Source organism: Jaculus jaculus, chromosome 6, assembly GCF_020740685.1.
Source record: "Jaculus jaculus isolate mJacJac1 chromosome 6, mJacJac1.mat.Y.cur, whole genome shotgun sequence".
Taxonomy (NCBI): Eukaryota; Metazoa; Chordata; class Mammalia; order Rodentia; family Dipodidae; genus Jaculus; species Jaculus jaculus.
The window spans coordinates 61,175,758-61,200,032 of record NC_059107.1 but is presented as its reverse complement, the minus strand read 5'-3'; the positions used below and the strand labels follow the sequence as shown (position 1 = coordinate 61,200,032).

Sequence of the window (24,275 nt, the reverse complement as noted above, 5' to 3'; positions counted from 1 at the left end):
GGATTGCATTAAATGTGTAGATTGCTTTCAGTAAGATTGCCATTTTCACAATATCGACTCTTCCAATCCAAGAACAAGGGATGTCTTTGTATTTCCTAGTATCTTCTGTAATTTCTCACTTGAGTGTTTTAAAGTTTTCATTGTAGAGCTCCTTCACTCCCTTGGTTAGGCTTATTCCAAGATATTTTATTTATTTATTCATTTATTTTTGATGCAATTGTTAATGGGAGTGATTCTCTGATTTCATCCTCTGTGTGTGTGTTGTTAGCATATAGAAGGCTACTTATTTCTGTGTATTTATCTTGTATCCTGCTACATGGCTATAGGTGTTTATCAGCTCCAACAATTTGCTGGTAGTGTTTTTAGTGTCCTTTATGTATAGAATCATGTCATCTGCAAATAATAACTTGATTTCTTCCTTCCCAATTTGTATCACTTTTATGTGTGTCTTGCCTTATTGCTATGGCTAAGACTTCCAGTACTATATTAAATAAAAGTGGGGACAGTGGACACCCTTGTCTTGTTCCTGATTTTAGTGGAAAAGCTTCCAGTTTTTCTCCATTTAGTAATATGTTGTCTGTAGGTTTGTCATAAATAGCTTTTATTATATTGAGATATGTTCCTTCTATTCCCAGTCTGTAGGACTTTTATCATGAAGGGATGTTGGATTTTGTCAAATGCTTTCTCTGAATCTAATGAGATGACCATATGATTTTTGTCCTTCAGTCCATTTATATAATATATCACATTTATTGATTTGCATATGTTGAACCATCCTGCATCTCTGGGATAAAGCCTTCTTGGTCAGGGTGAATGATCTTTCTGATATATTCTTGTATTCTCTTTGCCAATATTTTGTTGAGAATTTTTCCATCTATGTTCATGAGGGAGATTAGTCTGTAATTTTCTCTTTTTTGTTCTATCTTTGCCTGGTTTTGGTATCAGGGTGATGCTGGCTTCGTAGAAGGAGTTTGGTAGGATTCCTTCTTTTTCTATTTTATGGAAAAGCTTAAGAAGCAGTGGTGTTAGTTCTTCCCTGAAAGTCTGGTAAAATTGAGCACTGAATTCATCTGGGCCTGGACTTTTTTTAGTTGGGAGATTTTTGATAACTGCTTGTATCTCTATACTTGCTTTAGGTCTATGTAAGTGATTTATCTCATTTTGATTTAATTTAGATCATATAAATCAAGGAAATCATCCATTTCTTTCAGAGTTTCATACTTAGTGGAGTATATGTTTTTATAGTATATCCCTATGATTTTTTTTTAATTTCTCTGGTATCTGTTGTGATGCTGCTTTTTTCATCTCTAATTTTATTCATTTATAATTTATAAATTAATTTGTAAATTAACTTATAATTTATTGAATTTTTACTAATTTATTAATTTGTCTCTTCTCTCTTTTGGTCAGATTTGCTAAGAGTTTATCAATTCTGTTTATCCTTTCGAAAAGCTTAATAACTTTTTTGAAAGAAAAAAATTTGACTCCCTCATTCTTTGATCTAGATAGGATGTGACCATGATAACCCTTAGGATGAATTCCTTATAAAGATCTGGCAGGCTATCTGGATTAGGAAAGCCATCCTCTAAAACTAAATTATCACATGTACCATAGAGGTTATAAAATTGCCTATAGTTGAAACATCTCATGTAAACAAAAGGTAAATCAGTAATGCCACCCCATAACATGGGTTGAAACACCACAGGACCTGGGTACCATGTGGAGTTCCCCCTCCCCTATGCAGGTCTGCCCATGTGCATCCCTACAGTGAGCTGGCACTGAGACTTTGGCACCCTTTGAGGGGCTGCAATCACCCCAGACTCCTGCAGCAACCAAGGTGGCACACAAGCTTGGCAAGAAGCCCCAGGCTTAGGCCTAGGCCAGCCTTTTGGCTCCCATGTGGCTGCACAGCCCATTCCCTGCCCCCCAAAAAAAGAAAGAAAGAAAATATGAAAGAGGAGGAAGTTGAGAGGTTGTGTCATGAGGGAAGCAAGAGGGAGTAAAGACCCCTTTTTTAAAAATTGTAATTTGAGGGGTTGATGTAGGGTTTCACTCTAGCCCAGGCTGACCTAGAATTCACTATGTAGTCTCAGGCTGGCCTTGAACTTATAGCAATCCTCCTACCTCTGCTTCCCAAGTGCTGGGATTAACAGTATGCATCACCATGCCTAGTTTTGTGGGTTGTTTTTTTTTTTTAATATTTTAGGTCTAGAGGGCTAGAAAGATTACTTAGCCATTAAGGTGCTGGCCTGCAAAGCCTAACTCATGTCTGAATCTCCAGGTCCCATGTTAACCAGGTGCACAGTGATGCGAGTACACATTGTCTCACATGTGCAAAGGGGGGCACCCACATCTGGAGCTTTTTTACAGTGACTCAAGTTCTTGGTGTGCCCATTCTCTCTCTCTCTGCCTCTTTACTCTCTTTCTCTCAAATGAATTAAAATATAAAATAGAGCCTGGTGTGGTAGTGCACACCTTTAATCTCAGCACTCGGGAAGCAGAGGTAGGAGGATTGCCACGAGTTCAAGGCCACCCTGAGACTCCATAGTGAAACCTTACCTTGAAAAACCAAAAGGAAAAAATAGGCTAGGGGTAGTAGCACACGCCTTTAATTCCAGCACTCAGGAGGCAGAGGTTTGAGGCCACCCTGAGACTACATAGTGAATTCCAGGTTAGCCTGAACTAGAGCAAGACCCTACCTTGAAAAAAAAAAAAAAAAAAAGTTTGGAGAAATGGCTAATTGGCTAAGGTGTTTGCCTGCAAAGCTTAATGACCACAGTTCGATTCCCCAGTACACACATACAACCAGATGCACAGAGGCACACAAATTGGAGTTTGTTTATAGCAACTGGAGTCCCTGGCATGCCCATTCTCTATCTCTGCTTGAAAATAAATAAAAATGTAAGAAAATATATTTCAGTTGGACTGGAGAGATGGCTTAGTAATTAAGGCATTTGTTGGCAAAGCCAAAGGACCCAGGTTCTATTCCCTCAGTGCCCACATGAAGCCAGATGCACAGTGGTTCATGCATCTAGAGTATGTTTGCAGCAGCTGGAGGTCCTAGTACACCTGTTCTCTTTCTCTCTCTCATTCTCTCTCCTTTCAAATAAATAAATATTTTTAATATGTTAAATACATACACACACACACACACACACACACACACACATATGTATTTTACACTGGGCATGGTGGAGTATACCTTTAATCCCAGTACTCAGGAGGCAGAGGTAAGAGGTTCGCTGTGAGTTAGAGCCAGCCTGATGTGTATAGTGAATTATTCCCGGTCAGCCTGGGCTAGAGCAAGACCCTACCTCAAAAAAACAAAAATAATAACATTTGAGTGGGGGAGGGACAGAGAATGGGCCTTCCAAGGCCTTCTGCCCCTGCAAAAGAACTCCAGGCACTTGTGCCATTTTGTGCATCTGGCTTTACTTGGTTCCTGGGGAATTGAATCCAGGCCATCAGGCTTCACAAGCAAGTACCTTTAACCACTGAGCAACCGCTCCAGCCCAAGTGTCTTTCTTACATGTCCCTTGGGGACTAAACGCAGTGATATTTAATGGGAAGTTTGAGAACAAGTGTAAAGTAGGTCATTGAGCTGAACTCTGCCACAGCTTTAGTTTTCAACTTATCCCTAAGGCATTTCTTTGCTACCTTTGTTTTCTTTCAGGAGTTCACTAAAACTGTTGGGCAGGTGCTGTTTTTCTGGGCACTTAGCAGACTCCTTTGTTAATGTGGCTGGGGCTTTGTCTCCCCTTCAGGAAGCACTTCAGCTTCACAGACCCGACTTCATCTCTCGCTCTGGGGAGCGGATAAAACGTCTGAAGTTAATTGTCAAGGAAAGAAAACTCCAGAACATGTTCCAGTGTGAGCGGAATGCACTGTTCAATGCCCCACACCCTCTGTCAAGGAGAAGTACGTCCTCTTGTCCCTTTCCTGAGTTGCTGACAAAGGCAAGGCAGTTGCTCTGCTGGGGAGCACTGCTGAATATGGAGTGTGACTTTTTATGTTGTTTTATTGGTTGGTTGCTTGGTTGCTTGGCTGGTTTTTCAAGGTAGTATCTCACTCTGGGCCAGGCTGACCTCAAATTAACCATGTAGTCTTAGGGTGGCCTCAAATTCACAGTGTCCTTCCTACCTCTGTCTCCCAAGTACTGCGATTAAAGGCATGTGCCACCATGCCCCACTTTTGAGTGTGACTTTTTTAGAAATAATTTTATTTGTTAGAGAGAATAGACACACCAGGGCCTCTTGAAACTGCAATCTACCTCCAGTCATATGCACCAGTTTGTGCATTTAGCTTTCCATGGGTACTGGAGAATTGAACCTAGGCTGGCAGGCTTTTTAAACAAGCACCTTTCACCGCTGAACCATCTCCCCATTCCTGAGTGTAACTTGTTGCTTCCTAAGACTGAAATCTCTGTAGCTAGTAATGCTGGGTCACCCTAACTCTCATGATGCTAGTGCTCACTTACACTAGCCCTATCACCATGTCTTTAAAAATATTTTTTATTTATTTGAAAGCAAAGAGAGAGAAAGAGAGGCAGACAGAGAGAATGGGCGCCCTGGGGCCTCTAGCCACTGGAAACTCCAGATTCATGTGCCACTTAGTATATCTAGATTTATATGGGTACTGAGGAATTGAACTTGGTTCATTAGGCATTGCAGGCAAGTGCCTCAACCACTGAGCCATCTCCCTAACCCTGTCTCTGTTTTAAGGCGAACATGCACTAGAATGATTTCTTTAAAAATGTTAACCCGGCCGGGCATGGTGGCGCATGCCTTTAATCCCAGCACTCGGGAGGCAGAGGTAGGAGGATCGCCATGAGTTTGAGGCCACCCTGAGACTAGTGAATTCCAGGTCAGCCTGAGCCAGAGTGAGACCCTACCTTGAAAAACAAAAAAAAAATAAAAAGTTAACCTGGACTGGAAAAACGGCTTAGCAGTTAAGGACCTACCTGTGATGCCTAAGGACCTCAGCTCGAGGCTTGATTCCCCAGGACCCACATAAGCCAGATACACAAAGTGGCGCATGCATCTGGAGTTCATTTGCAGTGGCTGGAAGCCCTGGCATGCCCATTTTTATCTATATGCCTCTTTCTCTCTGCCTGTTGCTCTCAAATAAATAAATAAAAATTAATTAAAAAAGAAAAATATATAATAAAAAATATATAAACCACCTTTGTGTTTATAAGCTGGTTTCAAACATAAAAATTTTTAAAGGCCTATAATAATCATAGTATTAAACACATAGCCCTGAGGTCTTGCTCAGATACTGTTCTCACAGTACCTCTAAGATAGATGGTGTTAATCCAATTCCACAAGAAGAAAAAGGAAGGCAAAGCAAGATTACATCCTAAGATCTCACCCAAGATTAGTGAGACTTGTACCTAGGTGGGCTGGCTCCAGAATCTATGCTCTTAGCAAATGCACTAAGCCTAAGATCGCAATAGGGTAATATATGAAGCCACTATAAAGTACTTCATGCTGTCATTACAACTTACCTGTAAACTAGTCAATTTTCCATTTCACACTGGTCTGTACCCATAAGGGCTTAGGCTGATGTTATGGTAACTCTAGTGTTGTCCTGGCTTTGACTCTGGCCTTGTTCATAGCTCTCTACCCTGTGCTGGCAGCTCAGGCAAGGGACACAAAAACCAGCAGCAGATACACAAGGTGGCACATGCATCTGGAGTTCTTTTGCAATGATAGGAGGCCCTGATGTGCCGATTCTCATTCATCCCCTCTCTTTCTCTCTCTCTTTCTCAAATACATAAAGAAAGAAAGAAAAATGTTTAAGCTAGCAGCTTCCTTACTAAGTTGTCCACTAAAAAATCACCTCTTCTCTTGTCTAGTCTTTCTGGCTGTCCAAAAGAGCAAGCCTATTGGAAAGAAGGAAATGATTCAGAGGTCCAAACGGTAAGGCCAAAATAATAAAAGAACTTATAAACCTATTAACCAAGCCGGTAATGGTACACGCCTTTAATCCCAGTACTCGGGAAGCAGAGATAGGAGGGTCGCCATGAGTTTGAGGCCACCCTGAGACTACATAGTGAATTCCAGGTCAGCCTGAGCCAGAGTAAGACCCTACCTCGAAAAACAAAAACAAAAAAAAAAAACAACTATTAACCAGGGCACAGGTGGTCAAGCGCCCTGGCTCATTTCTGGGAATTTATCCAACAGAATGAGAAATAATGGAGTGTTCTCCCAGGTATGAAGATAAGCCTAAAAAAATAATAAATCAAGGTCAGAAGCATACATTGTTTCAGACCCCTGCTGCCATCAGTAATCTTTAAAAAGAAGTATTTGTACTTGCATAATTGTATACTTTGTGTGTACAGGATATTTCTGTAAGTCACAAATAACTGGTAATCATGGTTGCTCTGTGGAAAAAAAAAATGGAGTGGCACGAGTGTAGAGGTGGGAAAGGTCAGTGTTTCACTAGAGACTTTTTAAGTCCTTTGCTGTGTGAGCATAAGTAGTTTGATATATTCATATATTGATCATGAGAATGCCATGGAAAACTGTGCATGGGTTTCATTTTAAGTGTTCTGTGGAAACATAAGAGCTGTCTTATAGCTGCCTAGTGCCTCTGATGTAGTGGTTCCTAGTAAAGCAGTCCTCTAGAGATCTTGTTCTTACCTTCTATTGAGTAAACCCTTGTAGGCCATTTAAAAGGACCCTTTAATACAGTGGACCTCAGAGGGTAGTCCATGTACCTTTGGGAGGTGCTATGGCCCATATCAGAAAATTTGTAATTTCAAAACTAAATACAGAACAACACTAGACCATTGCATGCCTTTTTCTTTTTAAAATATTTTTATTTATTTGCAAGAAGAGGGAGACAGCAGAGAAACAGAGTGAGAGAGAGATAATGGGCATGGTAGGGTCTTTAGCCATTGCAAACTCCAAGTGCATACACCACATTGTACAGCTAGCTTTACGTGGGTACTAAGGAATTGAACCTGGTTCCTTAGGCTTTTCAGGCAAGAACCTTACCTGCTGAGCTATCTCTCCACCCCATGCATGCCTTTTTCACTGTGTTGACATTTGCACTAATGCAAAAAAAAAGGGGCGGGGGGAGAGGAAAACTTGCCTTGCCCTTTTCAAGACGCCAGAGTGTCAACAGTGTGGCGAGTTCTCGTGAAACACTACTGTTGCATACTGAAGTGTTGGAGGTCTGGGCAGTGCACTGACCCAGCTGCCTTTTCCTGGAGCCCAACTTTTACTCAGAAGACTGATTGGCAAATAAACGGATTATTCTGACTTAGGTATATGATAGACATCTTCTTGAAAATGAAGAAATGAGTATGACACTTCAGGAAAAACAGTGGATGATATTTGTTGCCAGAGAAAATGGCAACAAATATCATCCACTGTTTTTCAGAATAGAATTCTGGAAAACTTGTGTGTACTATCATAAGCTTGACAGCTTTCCAATATTAGACTTTTCTTGCAAGATCAGTAGTGACCTTAGCAAATGTGATGTTTTTCATGTTGCATAAGTAAAATTTTCAACATCTGGGGAGTCTTCATAGCTCACTGAACCAGGATTTTCCACATGATGATTGGCAAGTACATTTATATGTAATAGTAAAGCGTGGTGAGTGTGGTGGTGCACACTTTTAATCTCAGCATGGTGGGGGTGGGGGAGACAGAGGTAGGAGGGTTCAGCCATAGACTACATAGTGAATTCCAGGTCAGCCTGGACTAAAGCAATGCCCCACCTGGAAAAAAAAAAAAAAAAGACACAATGTGTTGTTTGTTAGTAATAATAATAGCTGGGCGTGGTGGCACATGCCTTTAATCTCAGCACTTAGGAATCAAAAGTAGGAGGATCACCATGAGTTTGAGGCCACCCTGGGACTACATAGTGAATTCTGGGTCATCCTACACTAGAATGAGACCCTACCTCAAAAATAATAACAATAGGGCTGGAGAGATGGCTTAGCAGTTAAGCACTTGCCTGTGAAGCCTAAGGGCCCCGGTTCGAGTCTCAACCCAGGATCCACGTAAGCCAGATGCACAAGGTGGCACACACATCTGGAGTTTGTTTGCAGTGGCTGGAGGCCCTGGCATGCCCATTCTCATTCTCTGTCTCTCTAATAAATAAGTAAAAATAAATCTTTAAATAATAATAATAAATAAAACCAAAAATTTAGATTTAATACATGTAACAGTATAAAAAGGTCACTGATGCAGTTTAAGATTGCATATTGCTACTAATTTTTAAGAAGCGGTTTGTTATGTTTTAGTGCAGTATCAAAGAAAACTGAGCCAGCTGTAGTGGTGTATGCCTGTAAGCCCAGCCCTTGGGAGGCTGGGACTAGAAATTGCAAGTTTGAAGCTAGTCTTGGCTATGTAATGAGTCCTGTCAAAAAGATATATTATCAGCAGTTCTCTAAAAAGATTATTTTGTAAAAAAAAAAAAAAAAAAAAAAAAAACTTATTTTTATTTGACAGAGAAGGAGAAAGAGAGAGAGAGAGAATGGGCACAGCAGGGGCTCCAGCCACTGCAAACAAACTCCAGACGCGTGTGCACCCTTGTGCATGTGGCTGACATGGGTCATGGGGAATTGAACATGGGTCCTTTGGCTTTGAAGGCAAACACCTTAACCGTTAAGCCATCCCTCCAGCCCTGAAGATTATTTATATAAGTCGCTGCTTTCCCAGTTGGTGTGTGTGAAGTCAGAATTTTTAAATATATACCTTAACTTGAGTAGCATATCACAGCACTTAACACATAAGCATATAAGAGTCCAGTTCTCTTATGCTAAACCACATTTGCAAACAATGTAAAGCAGTGCCAATCTTCTCACCACAGATTTTTTTTTTGTTTTATAAAGTATCTTTTTTTTTTCATAAAAGTAGGCTACTTACATTAATATAAATAAGGTTATTGTTATTTTTCATCCTGGTGGGTGGGTTGGTTGGTTTCTGAGTTAGACAGTGTATTTCTATGTAGCCCGGGCTGCTTTTGAGCTCTCAAGGTTGAATGCCTCTAGAGCCTAGAGAAGTATGCAAAGAGCCTTCTGGTCTGGTAACTTTCTCTCTTTCCATTGGTGCCATTTCTAAGGATTTATGAGCAGCTTCCAGAAGTGAAGAAAAAGAGAGAAGAGGAGAAGAGAAAATCAGAATATAAAACCTACCGGCTGCGAGCTCAGCTCTATAAAACGGTCAGTTGAGTTAATACTGTCTACAAAGGTACAGAGCACATATATCCAACTGACTGTATTTGAGAAGTGGAGTGAAATATAATGTACTATTTCACTGCTGAAATTTCAAGCATAAAGCAGCTGTAATCCCATTTTCAATCCGTTTAGCTCCTTAGCCCAAATTATATAAGATACTATCTTTCCATGTATTTGGAATGAAATCATATTTCTCACATAGAAGGTAATATCATCAGAATTGTAATTCCCAAATAGTGATTTTAGTCTGGAACTTCTAGAACTCTTTCAACAAAGTGGAAAGTATCTGAGAATGGCCTAAGTGGTGTCAGCATGGGAGTGATAGGCCAGAGCCCCAGTGCAATGAGTGGTGTGGTGCTGCAGATCCAAAACCTCAAAAGCAGAGATCTTGCTTACCAGTTAATTTTCTTAGAAGACATATTGCCACTGAGCCTAAAGGGCATGCCCTTCACTGTCCTTGTTTTCCTCTCAGCCTCCTCACTATACCGCAGAGGACTATAAAGTAAGAAACCAATGACCAGGTCACACTGCTGTGGGGTGGGAGAATTGTTTTGGTGTACCCAGGAACCCAGGCATCAGGAGACCTCAGATAGTGCATGGTATGGCTGGTATGTGAGCATCACAGACTAGACCTCTGATTGTGCTGGTAGCTTGTGAATTGATGGATTAGCCACTCTGTCTACACCTGTTTGTGTGTAGAAATAATAGGCATTGCTTATAGATTATCTCTTCTAAACATTTCAGAAAATGTTTTCTACCTTAACACCATAGTTTCTGTAGTTGAGGAACATAAACAAGACTTAGAGAGAGCCATATGTGTCTCTTCAGCAAGATAAGCAGGGACTAGCTACCTCTCATAGTGTACCTGATGTCTTTTTTTCTTCCACAGAAAGTGACCAATCAACTGTTGGGGAGGAAAGTTCCCTGGGACTGATTTAAGATTATTTTCCTCAGAGCCTTGGAATTATTTTTCATGAACGTGAAGAAGCATATATAATGGGCCTAATTTAATAAAGCTTCCTCTTTGTCCATGTGTGTAACTTCATAACTTTCAGATCTATGTCAGAGTGGCGGTTAGAGTGACTGGTGGCTTAGAGGCAGTCCTTTCTCCATCTACCCACATGGTTGTGTAGTGTAGTGCAGTGGAATTTTTTTTTTCTTAATTCTAGATGAGAGTGAGTCCTTTTTTGTATGTATTTGGAATATAAACCATTTTTTAACTTGATTATAAATTTTTTTAACGTGATTATAAAAAATAGCCCATGGTAATACCCTCTCCCCCCCCCACACTTTCCCCTTTGAAACTCCATTATATCCCCTCCCCATCTCAATCAGTCTCTCTTATTTTGATGTCATGATCTTTTCTTCTCTTATGATGGTCTTGTGTAGGTAGTGTCAGGCACTGTGAGGTCATGGATATCCTGGCCATTTTGTGTCTGAGGGGAGCACGTTGTAAGGAGTCCTACCCTTCCTCTGGCTCTTACAGTCTTTCCACCGCCTCCTCTGCAGTACACCCTGAGCCTTGGAAGGTGTGATAGAAATTTACAGTACTGAGCATTCCTGTCACTTCCCAACTAAAAAAAGTCCAGGCCCAGATGGATTCACTGCTGATTTGTTACCAGAACTTCTATGCTTCTCAAATTTTTCCATAAAATAGAAAAAGAAGGAATCCTACCAAACTTCAACATTACCCTGATACCAAAGCCAGACAAAGATAGAACAAAAAAAGAAAATTATAGACCAGTCTCCCTCATGAACATAGATGCAGAAATTCTCAAAAAATATTGGCAAACAGAAAACAAAAATAAATCAGAAAGATTAATCATCCCAAACTTTATCCCAGGGATGTAGGGATTATTCAACATACACAAATCAATAAGTGTAATACATGATATAAATGGTCTGAAGGACAAAAATCACATGATCATCTCAATAGATGCAGAAAAGGCATTCAACAAAATCCAACATCCCTTCATGGTAAAAGTATTACAGAAACTGGGAAAAGAAGGAATATATCTCAACATAATAAAAGCTATTTATGACATGCCTTCAGCCAACATAATACTAAATGGGGAAAAACATGAAGCTTTTCCACTAAATTCAGGAACAAGACAAGGGTGTCCACTGTCCCCACTTTTATTTAATATAGTACTGGAAGTCTTCGCTATAGCAATAAGACAAGAGACACACATAAAAAGGATACAAATTGGAAAGGAAGAGATCAAATTATCCTTATTTACAGATGACATGATTCTATACACAAAGGACCATAAAGACTCTATCAGCAAATGGTTAGAGCTGATAGACACTTATAGCAATGTAGCAGAATACAAAATAAACACACAGAAATCAGTAGCTTTCCTACATACTAACAATAAACATGTAGAGGATGAAATCAGGGAATCACTCCTATTCACAATTGCCTCAAAAATAATAAAATACTTTGGAATAAACCTCACCAAGGAAGTGAAGAATCTCTACAATGAAACTTTAAAACCCTCAAGCAAGAAGTTACAGAAGACTTCCAATTAAGATGGTGGTGTAGGTACCACGCCAAAAAAGCCTAGGGGGGAAAAAGCCAAAAAAAAACCTCAGCAAAATCCACACTTTTCCTAAAAAGTGAGGTGTATAGGAAATTGAAATGGTAGCAGAGAAGTAGGAGAGATCCACAGCATCCAGAGCCCACATAAGCTGGCAGAAGCAGCTCTGTCAGGTCCGCGGCAGCAGCGACGGCATACCAGAAAGCCACCAGGCTCAACTTGAGCCACAGGAAAAGCCAGGGGAGGGGAGCTTCCACTAAAACCGGAGCTCTCAGCAAACTCAAGAAACGTGAAGGGAGAGCAGCAGTTAAAAATGGAGGAGCAGATCACAAGGTGGAAGAACATGTGGAACAGCAAGAGAACACAAGAGCAGCATCGGCAGCCTCCCCTCCCCCACCACCAGTGCCCAGCTCCAGCAAACAGAGCAGCAGTCCAGGGAACCAGCCACGCCAAATTATACCGACAGCAGGACCCAAGCCGGAGCAGAGGTAACTGGGATTACACCAGGGAAAGGTCTCAATTGGTTACAAGCTGACTTGGAACCCTCAACCGGTCAGAAATCTTAACCTTCTTGTTGTCAGGATTAAGGATGTGGGTGGGATACCACACAGCCTAAGGGACAGTTAGAGGATCTGGTTGTCATAATATCTACTCTTGGATAAATACTCTGAGCTATTTTTCCTTGAAAGTTTACATTGTTTAGTTAAATTTTAGAATCTGCCTGTATTTTGTTCCACTCAGCCTACTTGAATACTCTCATAGCAGGCAAACCCAACAACTAGAGTCACTTTTGTAGACACTCTGAGAGTCTTGAGAGCCACACCTAACACTTTTAGTTCCTACCCTGAAGTTATATAACATCAGATTGTCTGATACATCTAATACTACTCACCTAACTAGAAAATCCAATCATTAAATAATCCAGGATGCAAAAATATATACATTATAACACAAGAAACACCAAAAGTCAAGACAATATAAATCTACCAAAGTATTAATGCATCAGAAATGACCTCCAGTGAGAACGAGTTAGAGGAAATGCCTGAGAAAGATTTCAAAAGAATGATTATAAATATGTTCAAAGAAGAAATCAAGGGAATTAAAGAGGAAATCAAAGGAATCAAAGAAAACACAGGACACCAATTTAATAAAGAGGTCAATACTAGACATAAATAAGGAAATAGAAATAATAAAGCCAAGCCAGTCAAAATTACTAGCAATGAAGAACACAGTTAATGAAATAAAACCTCTGTAGAAAATCTCACCAGTAGAATGGATGAAGGAGAGAACAGAATATCTAAGCTAGAAGACCAGGTGGCAGATCTAATAGAGTCCAACAAAGAGAAACACAAACTTACAGAAAAGTATGAGTGGGAATTTCAAGATATTCGGGACACTAGGAAAAGATCAAGCATTAGAACTCAGAGCATAGTAGAAGGAGAAGAATTTCACTCCAAAGGCATAGTAGGTGTCTTCAACAAAATCATAGAAGAAAATTTCCCTCAAATTGGGAAAAAGGTGCCAATGCAGTTGCAGGAATCCTTTAGAACACCAGCCAGACAAAACCTGGAAAGAACCTCTCCTCACCATATTATAATCAAACTACCAAACAAACCAACCAAAGAAAAAATACTGAATGCAGTCAGAAAAATCAAGTTGCCTACAAAGGCAAGCCTATCAGGATTACAGCAGATTACTCAACAAAAACTTTAGAAGCCAAAAGGGTGAGGAGTGTTGTATTCAAAGTCCTGACAGATAACAACTGTCAACCAAGGTTACTTTATCCTGCAAAGCTATCCATTCAAATAGACGGAGAAATAAGGACATTCCAAGACAAAAACAAGCTAAAGGAATATTTGAAGACAAAACCAGCTCTACAGAAAATACTTGAAAGAATCCTCCATGGTGAAGAAAAAGAAAAGCTCACATACAAGAAACCGGGAAAAAACAAACAATACTCAAATACTAGTTAACACAAGAGAGCAAAGGTAAAACCGGAAGAACTACAAAAAAATGGCAAAAATAAATACAGACCTTCAATATTATCTCTTAATATTAACAGCCTCAGTGCCCCCAACCAAAAGACATAGGTTTGCAGACTGGGTTAAAAAGCAGGATCCTTCAATTTGTTGCCTCCAAGAAACCCACCTTTCTACAAAGGATGGACACTATCTTAGGGTGAAAGGTTGAAAAATGGTGTTTCAAGCAAATGGGCCTAGAAAACAAGCAGGGGTTTCTATCCTAATATCTGACAAGCTACACTTCAGTCCAACATTAGTTAGGAAAGATAAGGAAGGTCACTTTATATTGATTAAAGGCACACTCCAACAGGAGGACATTACAATCCTAAACATATATGCACCTAACATGGGGGCTCCCAAATTCATCAAACAAACACTGTTAGAACTAAGGTCACAGATAACACCAAACAGTTACGGTGAGTGACTTCAATACCCTATTCTCATCAATTGACAGGTCATCCTGGCAAAAAATAGAGAGGCATCTGGATTAAATGAGGTTATAGAACAAATGGACCTAACAGATATATACAGACATTTCATTCAAATGCTGCAGAATATACATTCTTTCCAGCAGCACATGGAACATACTCTAAAATAGACCATATATTAGGACACAAAGCAAACCTTAACAAATTCAGGAAAATTGAAATAATTCCTTGCATTCTTTTTTTTTTTATTAGATGATTAACCAACTTATAATTTATTTGAGAGAGAAAGAGGCAGACAGAGGGAGTATAAGTGTGCCAGGGCTTCCTGCCTCTGCAAACCACTTGTGCATGTAGCTTTTTATGGGAACTAGGGAATCGAATCTGGACCATCAGGCTTTGCAAGCAAGCACCTTTAACCACTGAACCATCTCTCCAGCCCTTATCAACTTTTAAAAAACAGTCATGTTTGAATTAAGGAATTTGCATAAAGTTACAACCAATACAACAGCTTCTAAAACAGATTATGAGAGGGTTTCATGAGGTGCATTTGTATAATATCCAAATTTTATTTTGCTTTTTTAATGACAAATGCAGCATGAATAACACAGATGTGGATTTCAGGATTAGGTTTCACATAATGACAGTATATTTCATGTCAGGTAATAATACGTTAATCATAACCTAAAGTGCATTAAGTGACTTCTTAGGCACTCCTCCCTAAGGGCCACATGTACACAGAGGGCCGATGTCAGAATGAACTTCTCACCATGTTCACTGACATCACTTACACTCAAAGACAATAGCTGTTCAACAAGCCATTGGGTTAGTTCTCTGAACTGGAGTTCCCCTTGTTCTTCCTCCCAGGCAAGGGGAAGCTGGACTTGCTCTGGGCCTGGGAAAGCTTACTGGCTAGTAGAGTGAAGGGCTCAATCAGGGTTCTCCAGTCAGTTACCATCACCTCCCACAGCCTCACTTTCTCACTTCTTGCCCACTGCTGTGCCACCTCAGTGTCCACTTGTCTCTGCTCTGAAAGGTCCAGTTTGTTGCCTAGGACAACGATTGCTACCTCTTTTTTGTCTTTGAACTTGTCGATTTCTTTCTTCAGCAGCTCCACTCTTTGAAAAGACTCCAGGTTATTCACACTGTACACAAGGACAAAACCATCAGCAAATGAAAAGTAGTGCTTGGGCAGCTCCACACCTTCCTGCAGGCCTCTGGTGTGTAAAGGTGGAGCTGTTCTTTCACTCCTTGGTCAGTCTCCACCGAAGCCATGTACACGTCTTCCATTGTTTCACAGTCTTCCATCCCTGCCACTCAAGCTGCGCAGCTCTGCTGCAATCCGCGGCCACAGGAGGAGAGCTCCGCCCCCAACGTGCCTCTGCAGGTCCGGGGACTGGCGGGATCCAGCTAGCCGCTGGGCACTCGGCTCCCCTGTCACACTCCAGCCCCAGCCTCTCTGGCACACACTTGCATTCTATCTGACCATAATGGAATTAAACTACAAATCAATAGCAAGAAAGGCTATAAAGCATACACAAAATCATGGAAACTAAACAATACACTACTAAATGATGAATGGGTCAATGAAGAAATCAAGAAGGAAATCACAAAATTTATAGAGTCAAACGAAAATGAGAACACAACATACCAAAATCTCTGGGACACAATGAAGGCAGTTCTAAGAGGTAAATTTATAGCCTTAAGTGCCTATATTAAGAAATTAGAAAGGTCATAGGTAAACGACCTAATGCTTCACCTTAAAGCCTTGGAAAAAGAAGAACAAGGCAAACCAAAAATCAGTAGACAGGAAGAAATAATAAAGATAAGGACAGAAAATAATGAAATAGAAACAAAAAAAAAGAAAGAAAAACAATCCCAAGAATTAATGAAACAAAGAGTTGGTTCTTTGAAAGGATAAACAAGATTGATAAACCCTTAGCAAATCTGGCCAAGAGAAAGAGAAGAGACACAAATTAATAAAGATGAAAAAGGTAACATCACAAGATTTCAGAGAAATTCAAAAAAATCACTGAGTTTAAGGCCACCCTGAGATGCCATATAGTGAATTCCAGGTCAGTCTGGGCTAGTGTGAGACCCTACCTCAAAAAAAAAACAAAAAAAAAAAACACTACATTTAAGTGATTGATGAATAAATATATTTTAATAGTTACATGAAAGATTATTTATTAAACCCCATCATCAGGCCGCCATGGTGGCACATGCCTTTAATCCCAGCAATTGGGAGGCAGAGATAGGAGGATTGTTTGAGTTCAAGCCAGCCTGAGACTACATAGTGAATTCCAAGTCAGCCTGGGCTAAATCAAGACAATCAAGACCCTACCTCTAAAAACCAAAAAATAAGTGCCAGGCATGGTAGCACACACCTTTAATGGCAGCACTTGGGAGGCAGAGGTAGGAGGATCATCACAAGTTTGAAGCCACCCTGAGACTGCCTGAGCTAGCATGAGACTTTGTCTCAAAAACAAAAGTATTACTGTAAAAATATGTTAAGCAAGGTTATACCTATGTGCTAAATCCTAGGAATATCAAACAATGGTTCTGGCTTACAGGTAAAGTAGATACTAGAATTCATTTTCTCATTTCTTGATTTGCCCATTGTTGGTTTAAATTCATTTTTTATTTTATTTTTATTATTTTAGAGAGAGAATTGGCCCTAGAGGACCTCATCCACTGTACTCCAACTCCAGATGCTTAAGACACCTAGTGGGCATGCACGACCTTGCACTTGCCTTATCTTTTGGTGGGTCTGGCTTAAGTGGGTAGGACCTGGAGAGAGATGGAACATGGGTCCTTAGGCTTCACAGGCCAGCACCTTAAATGTTAAGCCATCTCTCCAGCCTTGTGAAATCATTTTTCAAATACCAACTTTTGCTTTCCAATTTGCTATAATTTGCTTTTCCATTTGGACAAATATAATGATTTTCGTTTCACAAAAAAAAAAAAGAATCTCTACAATGAGAACTTTAAAACACTCAAGTGAAAAATTGCAGAAGGCACTAGAAAGTGGAAAATCGTCCCTTGTTCCTGGATTGGAAGAATCAATATTGTGAAAATGGCAATCCCCATCAAAATTCCAAAGGCATTCTTCATGGAAATAGAAAAAAACAATCCAAAAATTCATTTGGAATCACAAAAAACCTCGAATATCTAAAATAATACTGAGCAACAAAAATAAGGCTGGTGGTATCACCATACCTGATTTTAACCTATACTATAGAGCCATAGTAACATAAACAGCATGGTACTGGCACAAAAACAGATATGTAGATCAATGGAACAGAATAGAGGACCCAGATCTAAGTCCAGGTAGCTATAGCCACCTGATATTCCATAAAAATGCCAAAAATACTCATTGGAGAAGAGACAGCCTCTTCAGCAAATGGTGTTGGGAAAACTGGATATGTATCTGTAGAAGGATGAAAATAGATTCTTCTCTCTCTCTCTCCATGCACAAGAATTAAGTCCAAATGGATTAAAGACCTTAACATCAGACCTGAAACTCTGAAATTACTAAAGGAAAAAGTAGGGGAACCCTTCAACATATTGGTCTTGGCAAAGACTTTCTGAATACAACTCCAATTGCTCAGGCAATAAAACCACAGATTAACCACTGGGACCTCATGAAATCACAAAGATTTTGTCCTGCAAAAGACACAGTGAATAAAGCAAAGAGGCAACCTACAGAATGGGAAAAAATCTCCACCAGCTATATAGCTGATAGAGGATTAATACCTAGGATATACAAAGAACTCAAAAAGTTAAATAATAAGAAGTCAAACAAGGCAATTAAAAAATGGACTATGGAGCTAAATAGAGTTCTCAAAAGAAGAAATACGGATGGCGTATAAGCATCTAAAAAAAAGTTCTACATCCCTAGTCATCAGGGAAATACAGATTAAAACTACGTTGAGATTCCATCTTGCTCCTGTCAGATTGGCTACCATCATGAAAACAATCAAATGCTGGTGGGGATGTGGAAAAAGAGGAACTCTTCTACACTGCTGGTGGGAATGCAGTCTGGTACAGCCATTGTGGAAGTCAGTGTGGAGGTTCCTAAAACAGCTAAAGATTGATCTACCATATGACCCAGCTATAGCACTCCTGGGCATATATCTTCAGGACTCATCCCAGTTCCTTAGAAGTACGTGCTCAACCATGTTTATTGCCGCTCAATTCATAATTGCTGGGAAATGGAACCAGCCTAGATGCCCCTCAACTGATGAGTGGATAATGAATGATGAGTGGATAATTTATACAATGGAGTTCTACTCAGCAGTAAAGAAAAATGAAGTTATGAAAATTGCAGGCAAATGGATGAATCTGGAAAGGATTATAGTAAGTGAGGTAACCCAGGCCCAGAAAGCCAAGCACCACATGTTCTCCCTCATATGTGGATCCTAGCTACAGATGATTGGGCTTCTGTGTGAGAAGGAAAAAACTCAGTAGCTGAAGCCAGTAATTTAAAAAGCAGATATAAAGGGAAGAGAAAGGAAGGGAGGAGGGTACTTACTAGCTTGGTATTGTATATATGTAAGTAGAAGAATAGATTAACGGGGGTGAAAAGGCCCAAAGTGAGGTCAGGGGAAGAGACTGAGTAAAGGAAAGGTGGAGGGAGGGCTAATCAAAATCTAAGAGGATGCAAATAAATCATATGGAATTCTCCGGTTTTGGAAAATGGAACACTCAGGAGCCATAGATCATTGTTAGGAAATATTCAGTGCCAGGGATGGGATACCTCCAGTGAGTTGTAGGCCAGGGAAGTCCCTCATGCCCCCAAAACATTATAGGCCATTGCCAAGGCCCTTGGTTTCCCACCAGTAATAGATGGTAAGACCCTGTTGCTGAAGAGTCCACATACTTGGGCTACAAGGCCACTGAGAAATCTTGCCAGAACTGAGCTGATAACCTCCTCCATGTAGACCAGCTGACAGAAAGCTGGAAGAAGCCATTCTACATGTAGTTCAGTGGGAGAAAGAGATAACACCAGTGAAGATACTCAACAGTAGACACTGCAAGCCTTATAATTGGCCAGCCAGCCCAAATGAGCCAACAGGTGTAATAGTGACACGTCTGTCATGGTGGAAACCAACTGTCCTCCAATTGGACTGGAGGCCTGCTCCATGGGAGGGAATACATCCCTAATACTGAAAACTTAAAACGAGGTAGTCATGAGCCCTAGGGGGTGTAACATCTGCTGATGTCTGGAAAAATGTATATACTTTGCTTATCAAACTGCCCAGTAAGCACTTCTCTTAATATTTATACCCTTATATTAGTGCTACTCTCACTTTGGGTAGAGAATCTTCTCTTTTCAGATGGTAGTGACCTTGGGATGATTCAGAAGGTATCATAGTGCTAGAAAGAAGTGACTGAAGTACTGAATAACATCTCAACCACACCCTCCAAGGCTCAGGGTCTAATGCGGAAGAAGTTACAGAAAAAATGCAAGAGCCAAAGGAAGGGTAGGACTCCTTACAACGTGCTCCCTCCAAACATAAAATGGCCTGGATATCCATGACCTCATAGTGCCTGACTCTACCTACACAAGACCATCATAAGAGGAGGAAAAGGTCATAGCATTAAAATAAAAGAGAGACTAATGGAGATGGGGAGGGGATATGATGGAGAATAGAATTTCAATGGGGAAAGTGGGGGAGGGGGTATTGCCATGGGATATTTTTCATAATCATGGAAAATGTTAATAAAAATTGTGAAAAGAAAAAAATAATAAAAAATTTTTTTAAAGTTTAAAATTTTTATTTCTGTGCATTAGTTCCAACTATCTCTATTTTACAATCTAAGGCTCATGTCGATATAGTTCAGCACCAAAAGCACCTACAAAACTTTCTAAGCAATCTTATTCATCCCATATGATATTTTCTATTTGTTGTTTTATGGTGTAAGTCTAAGGAAAATGCTATAAACTCTATTTCCAGATCTTAGATTGGAACATTCTTTTTAGCTACTCAGGCTGTGTAAAAATGTGGGTTGTATCTTCCTATATTCATTGATCAGATACACAAAAAAAAAGTACACACAACCACAAAGGAATTTTTATCCCATGAATTTAATTAAGCTATCAGTCTATGAAAGTGTATTTATAATACTGAAGCCTATGTAACCTAGTAATGCCCCGCCCCATCCTTCCTAGTTTAAATTTTAAAAAGGAAGTAACCAAAGGTTTCCTTCATCCTTCAGAATAAGGTGCTAAGGATTGCAACATACTTCCTCACACACCAGTAACATGTCAGCATTGCTTAGCACAGTCCACCATGAACTGATCAGAAACCCCGGATGTACCTTGTTTCCCAGGACAGAGGCCTACTCAATGCTAGCATCTTTCTGAAGAGGGGATGAATCACTTGTCACGGCTGGCCTATGGTTACAGATCCCAGAACCAGTATGCCTGTCTGCTTTTCTGCCTCTGCATGGTTTATAGATCTTAAAAAAAATGTTTGTCTTGCCAATTTCAAGAGGGGTTTGTGCATATTACGTGTTATGTCCATGTTCCCCAAGATAGAAAAGTTTCTTTAAAGCCACAGGTACTTTCTTATTTGTCCAAAGTATAAAATTCTCACATATATGTAAAAAATTTTCTCGTAAATTAGAGACGTATACCTCTGCTTCTTCTCACAAAAGCACTCAGTTCATACCATGTTTAAAAACTAAACTGCATGCATACAAAGGACCAGAGAGCTATAAAGTTTTACAGAGCCCTTAACGTCATTGAGTACATTTAGCGTTGGCAGACCACAATAGGAAGCACATTACCAAGTCGAGCAGAGACTTTTCAGAACACGACAGTTTTCTAGGCTCTGTGTCAGTCACATAAAAACTTGAAGCAACATTTAATCCTTTAAAATTGTCCCCAGACATCCCATTTCTTCAATCATTCGCATATTCCCAACCCAGCCCCAAACCACTCAAGGAGCTTAGTGCTCACCATTACTAATGACAGCGGCTTCTGGTTCGGCTCTTGTTGCTGGGAGTCTTGGCACTTTTTTAGCAGGGCTTGGGATATGCTCTGTTGCTATGTTTGAATGCACAAGTCCTACTCCTTCATCCAAAGTGTGGTCATTTGGAGAGGGGCAGCGGGCATAAGTTCTTCTGTGCTTTTCATCCACTCGCACTAAGTACCATGTTCCTTCAAAGAGCGAATCGATTGAGCACTGAGGAATATAATTGGCTAGGTGGTGCATGGCCTCTTTGAGCTTCATGCTTTCCGCAAATACATCTGGTGTTACACAAATTCTTGAGTCAAGCCTTGATTTAAGATCACATAAACTTGCTGTGATTTTGTCAAGAGCAGATCCTGGTGTGGCGTCTTGTGTAACTTTAAGAGAGTACAGAGTGGCAGCCAAACCAGAGCCATAAGAGAACACTCCAATCCTCTTCTCTGCCAACTGCTGAGGCATGTACTGTGCTAGAAGAGAAGCAAGGGAACCATATACAGAAGATGTATATGTATTTCCATTTTGGTTTGATACAAGCAAAGATGCCTTTGTCTTCTGGTTAAATAATTCAGAACTAGCCTTCATAAATGCCTTTTCTACATCTCTGTTAAAGTAAGTATCTTCTAATTTAATATCCCTAAAGGCTTCCAAGCCACTATAGATACTATTTTTATCTCTGTTCTGATCATTAAGGAAGTCATTCAGGAACATCCGAGCTAGAGATTTCTGAACCAATATGGTGAGTGAAAGATCATGAAGCCAAAATCACTCAGGGTAAAATCTTTATCACATCCCTCTTTCTGCCACTGGGCACGGATCTTCTGGCGGTAAACAGAGTAGCAGCAGTCCAGCACACTGAGGTAGCAGCGGATGGAGAGTCTCCCGTCCACTACAGGGTACTCAGAGAGCATGTCAGGCTTGTAGAAGTCGTAGGCGTGCTGCATGTATGTCCCCCGGTGCCCTCTGTCAAAAATTAAAGGGGCATTTGGCCCAATGAGCAGAGCCACAGCTCCAACTCCACGTGTAGGTCTGGCGTTACCTGTGGCATATATGGCAATGTCTCCTGCAACTACCAGAGCATACCGTCCATCCCAAGAGCTGGACTCAATCCAGTTAGCAGCGTTGAAGACAGCAGCTGTGCTCCCATAGCATGCATTGGTTGTATCTATTCCTTCTATGTCAGTATTCCCAGACTCTTCAAACAACTGCATCAAGTTTGACTTCACTGATTTTGATTTGTCAATGATTGTCTCCGTTCCAACTTCTAGCCACCCAATGCAATCATAGGAAAGGCTATTTCTCTCCATCAGATTCTGAACCACAGTCAGGCAAAGAGAGTTGATATCCTCTCGATCTGTGCAGAAGCCCATCCTGGCCTGACCTAAGCCAATGGTGTACTTTCCAGCATCTACACCATCGTATTTTTCCAATTCTGCTTGATCAACATACTGGGAAGGAAAGTAGATCTCAAGGGCAACGATTCCCACATCTTTGGCCAGCTGGCTTCTGTGTTCAAAGGAAGTGATCCAGGCATGTTGAAAGAACAAACGCTAGCCGGCTGGGCAGCGGGGACGAGCGCAGCCTGCGGAGGACGGCATGACGCCGCTGCCTCCGCCGCCGGCCTAAAAATTATTTTTAAAAAAACTTTTTAAAAGCAAAGGACACTGTGAATAAAGCAAAGAGGCAACCTACAGAATGGGAGAAAATATTTTCTAGATATACATCTGACAGAAGATTAATAACCAAGATATACAAAGAACTCAAAAAACTAAGCCAGGCACAGTGGCACATAACTTTAATGCCAGCACTCGGGAGACAGAGATAGGAAGATTGCTTTGAGTTTGAGGCCACCCTGAGAATACATAGTGAATTCCAGGTCAGCCTGAGCTAGAGTGAAACCTTGCCACACAAATAAAAAATCGCCACATGTTCTCTCTCATATGTGGATCCTAGCTACAGATGACTGGGCTTCTGCGTGAGAATGAAAATACTTAGTAGCAGAGGCCAGTAAGTTTAAAAGGAGACATAAAGGGTAGAGAAAGGAAGGGAGGAGGATACTTAATAGGTTGATATTGTATATATGTAATTACAATGATTGTAATGGGGAGGTAATATGATGGAGAATGGAATTTCAAACGGGAAAGTGTGGGGGTGGGGAGGGAGGGAATTACCATGGGATATATTTTATAATCATGAAAAATGTTAATAAAAATTTTAAAAAAGAAAAAAAAAATATATATATATATACAAAAAAACCAAAGTAACAAAAAAAAATAACTAATAAGAAATCAAACAACCTAATTAACAAATGGGCTATGGAACTAAGTAGAGATTTCACAACAGAAGAAATACAGATGGCATATAAACAACTTAAAATATGTTCTACATCCTTAGCCATCAGGAGAATGCAAAGTAAAATTACTTTGAGATTCCATTTCACTCCTGTCAGAATGGCTATCATCAAGAAACAATAAATGATGACAAGGGTGTGGGTAAAAGGAACCTTTTTGCATTGTTGGTAGGTTATAAACTTGTACAGTCATTGTGGAAATCAGTGTGGAGGTTCCTGAGATAGCTAAAAATAGATCTACCATATGATCCAGCTATAGCACTCCTAGGCTTATATCCTAAAGACTTTTCTCACTACCTTAGAGATACTTGCTCAACCATATTTATTGCTGCTCTATTCACAATAGCCTGGAAATGGAACAAGCCTAGATGTCCCTCAACTGATGAGTGGATAATGAACTTGTAGCACATTTATTCGGTGTTAAATAAAAATGGAAATATGAAAATAAATAATAAAAATTGAGAAAAAATAAATTACAGAAGACACTAGGAAATGGAAAGACATCCCATGTCCTTGTATTGGAAGAATCAATATTTTGAAAATGTCAATATTACCAGAAGCAATCTACACATTTAGTGCAATCCCCATTAAAATTCCAATGGCATTCTTCAGGGAAATTAAAATAAAATCCTAAAATTCATTTGGAAGCACAAGAAACCTCAAATAGCCAATACAATTTTTTTTAATATTTTTTTTAATTTTTATTTATTTATTTATTTGAGAGCGACAGACACAGAGAGAAAGACAGATAGAGGGAGAGAGAGAGAAT

General features: G+C 40.1%; 1 protein-coding gene and 2 pseudogenes across 5 annotated transcripts in view; 1 reads left to right on the top strand and 2 right to left on the bottom strand.

Annotated features, from left to right (window-relative positions):
- The window catches only part of Alms1 (ALMS1 centrosome and basal body associated protein), a 193,322-nt gene extending 183,100 nt beyond the window's left edge, over nt 1–10,222 (top strand). For 4 of the 5 annotated variants that reach the window (XM_045152900.1, XM_045152898.1, XM_045152897.1 and 1 more), the window contains 4 exons: nt 3,765–3,918; nt 5,858–5,921; nt 9,079–9,178; nt 10,083–10,222. In XM_045152900.1, coding sequence (XP_045008835.1) covers nt 3,765–3,918; nt 5,858–5,921; nt 9,079–9,178; nt 10,083–10,127 — 363 coding nt within the window. In that variant the 3' untranslated portion in view covers nt 10,128–10,222. The remainder of the gene's footprint in view (nt 1–3,764; nt 3,919–5,857; nt 5,922–9,078; nt 9,179–10,082) is intronic. The other variant, XR_006637747.1, reaches the window with a different exon arrangement.
- A 4,614-nt stretch (nt 10,223–14,836) lies between these two features.
- LOC123461665 lies at nt 14,837–15,501 on the bottom strand (annotated as a pseudogene).
- Nucleotides 15,502–21,129: 5,628 nt separating this feature from the next.
- LOC101605077 lies at nt 21,130–22,705 on the bottom strand (annotated as a pseudogene).
- Nucleotides 22,706–24,275: the final 1,570 nt, after the last annotated feature.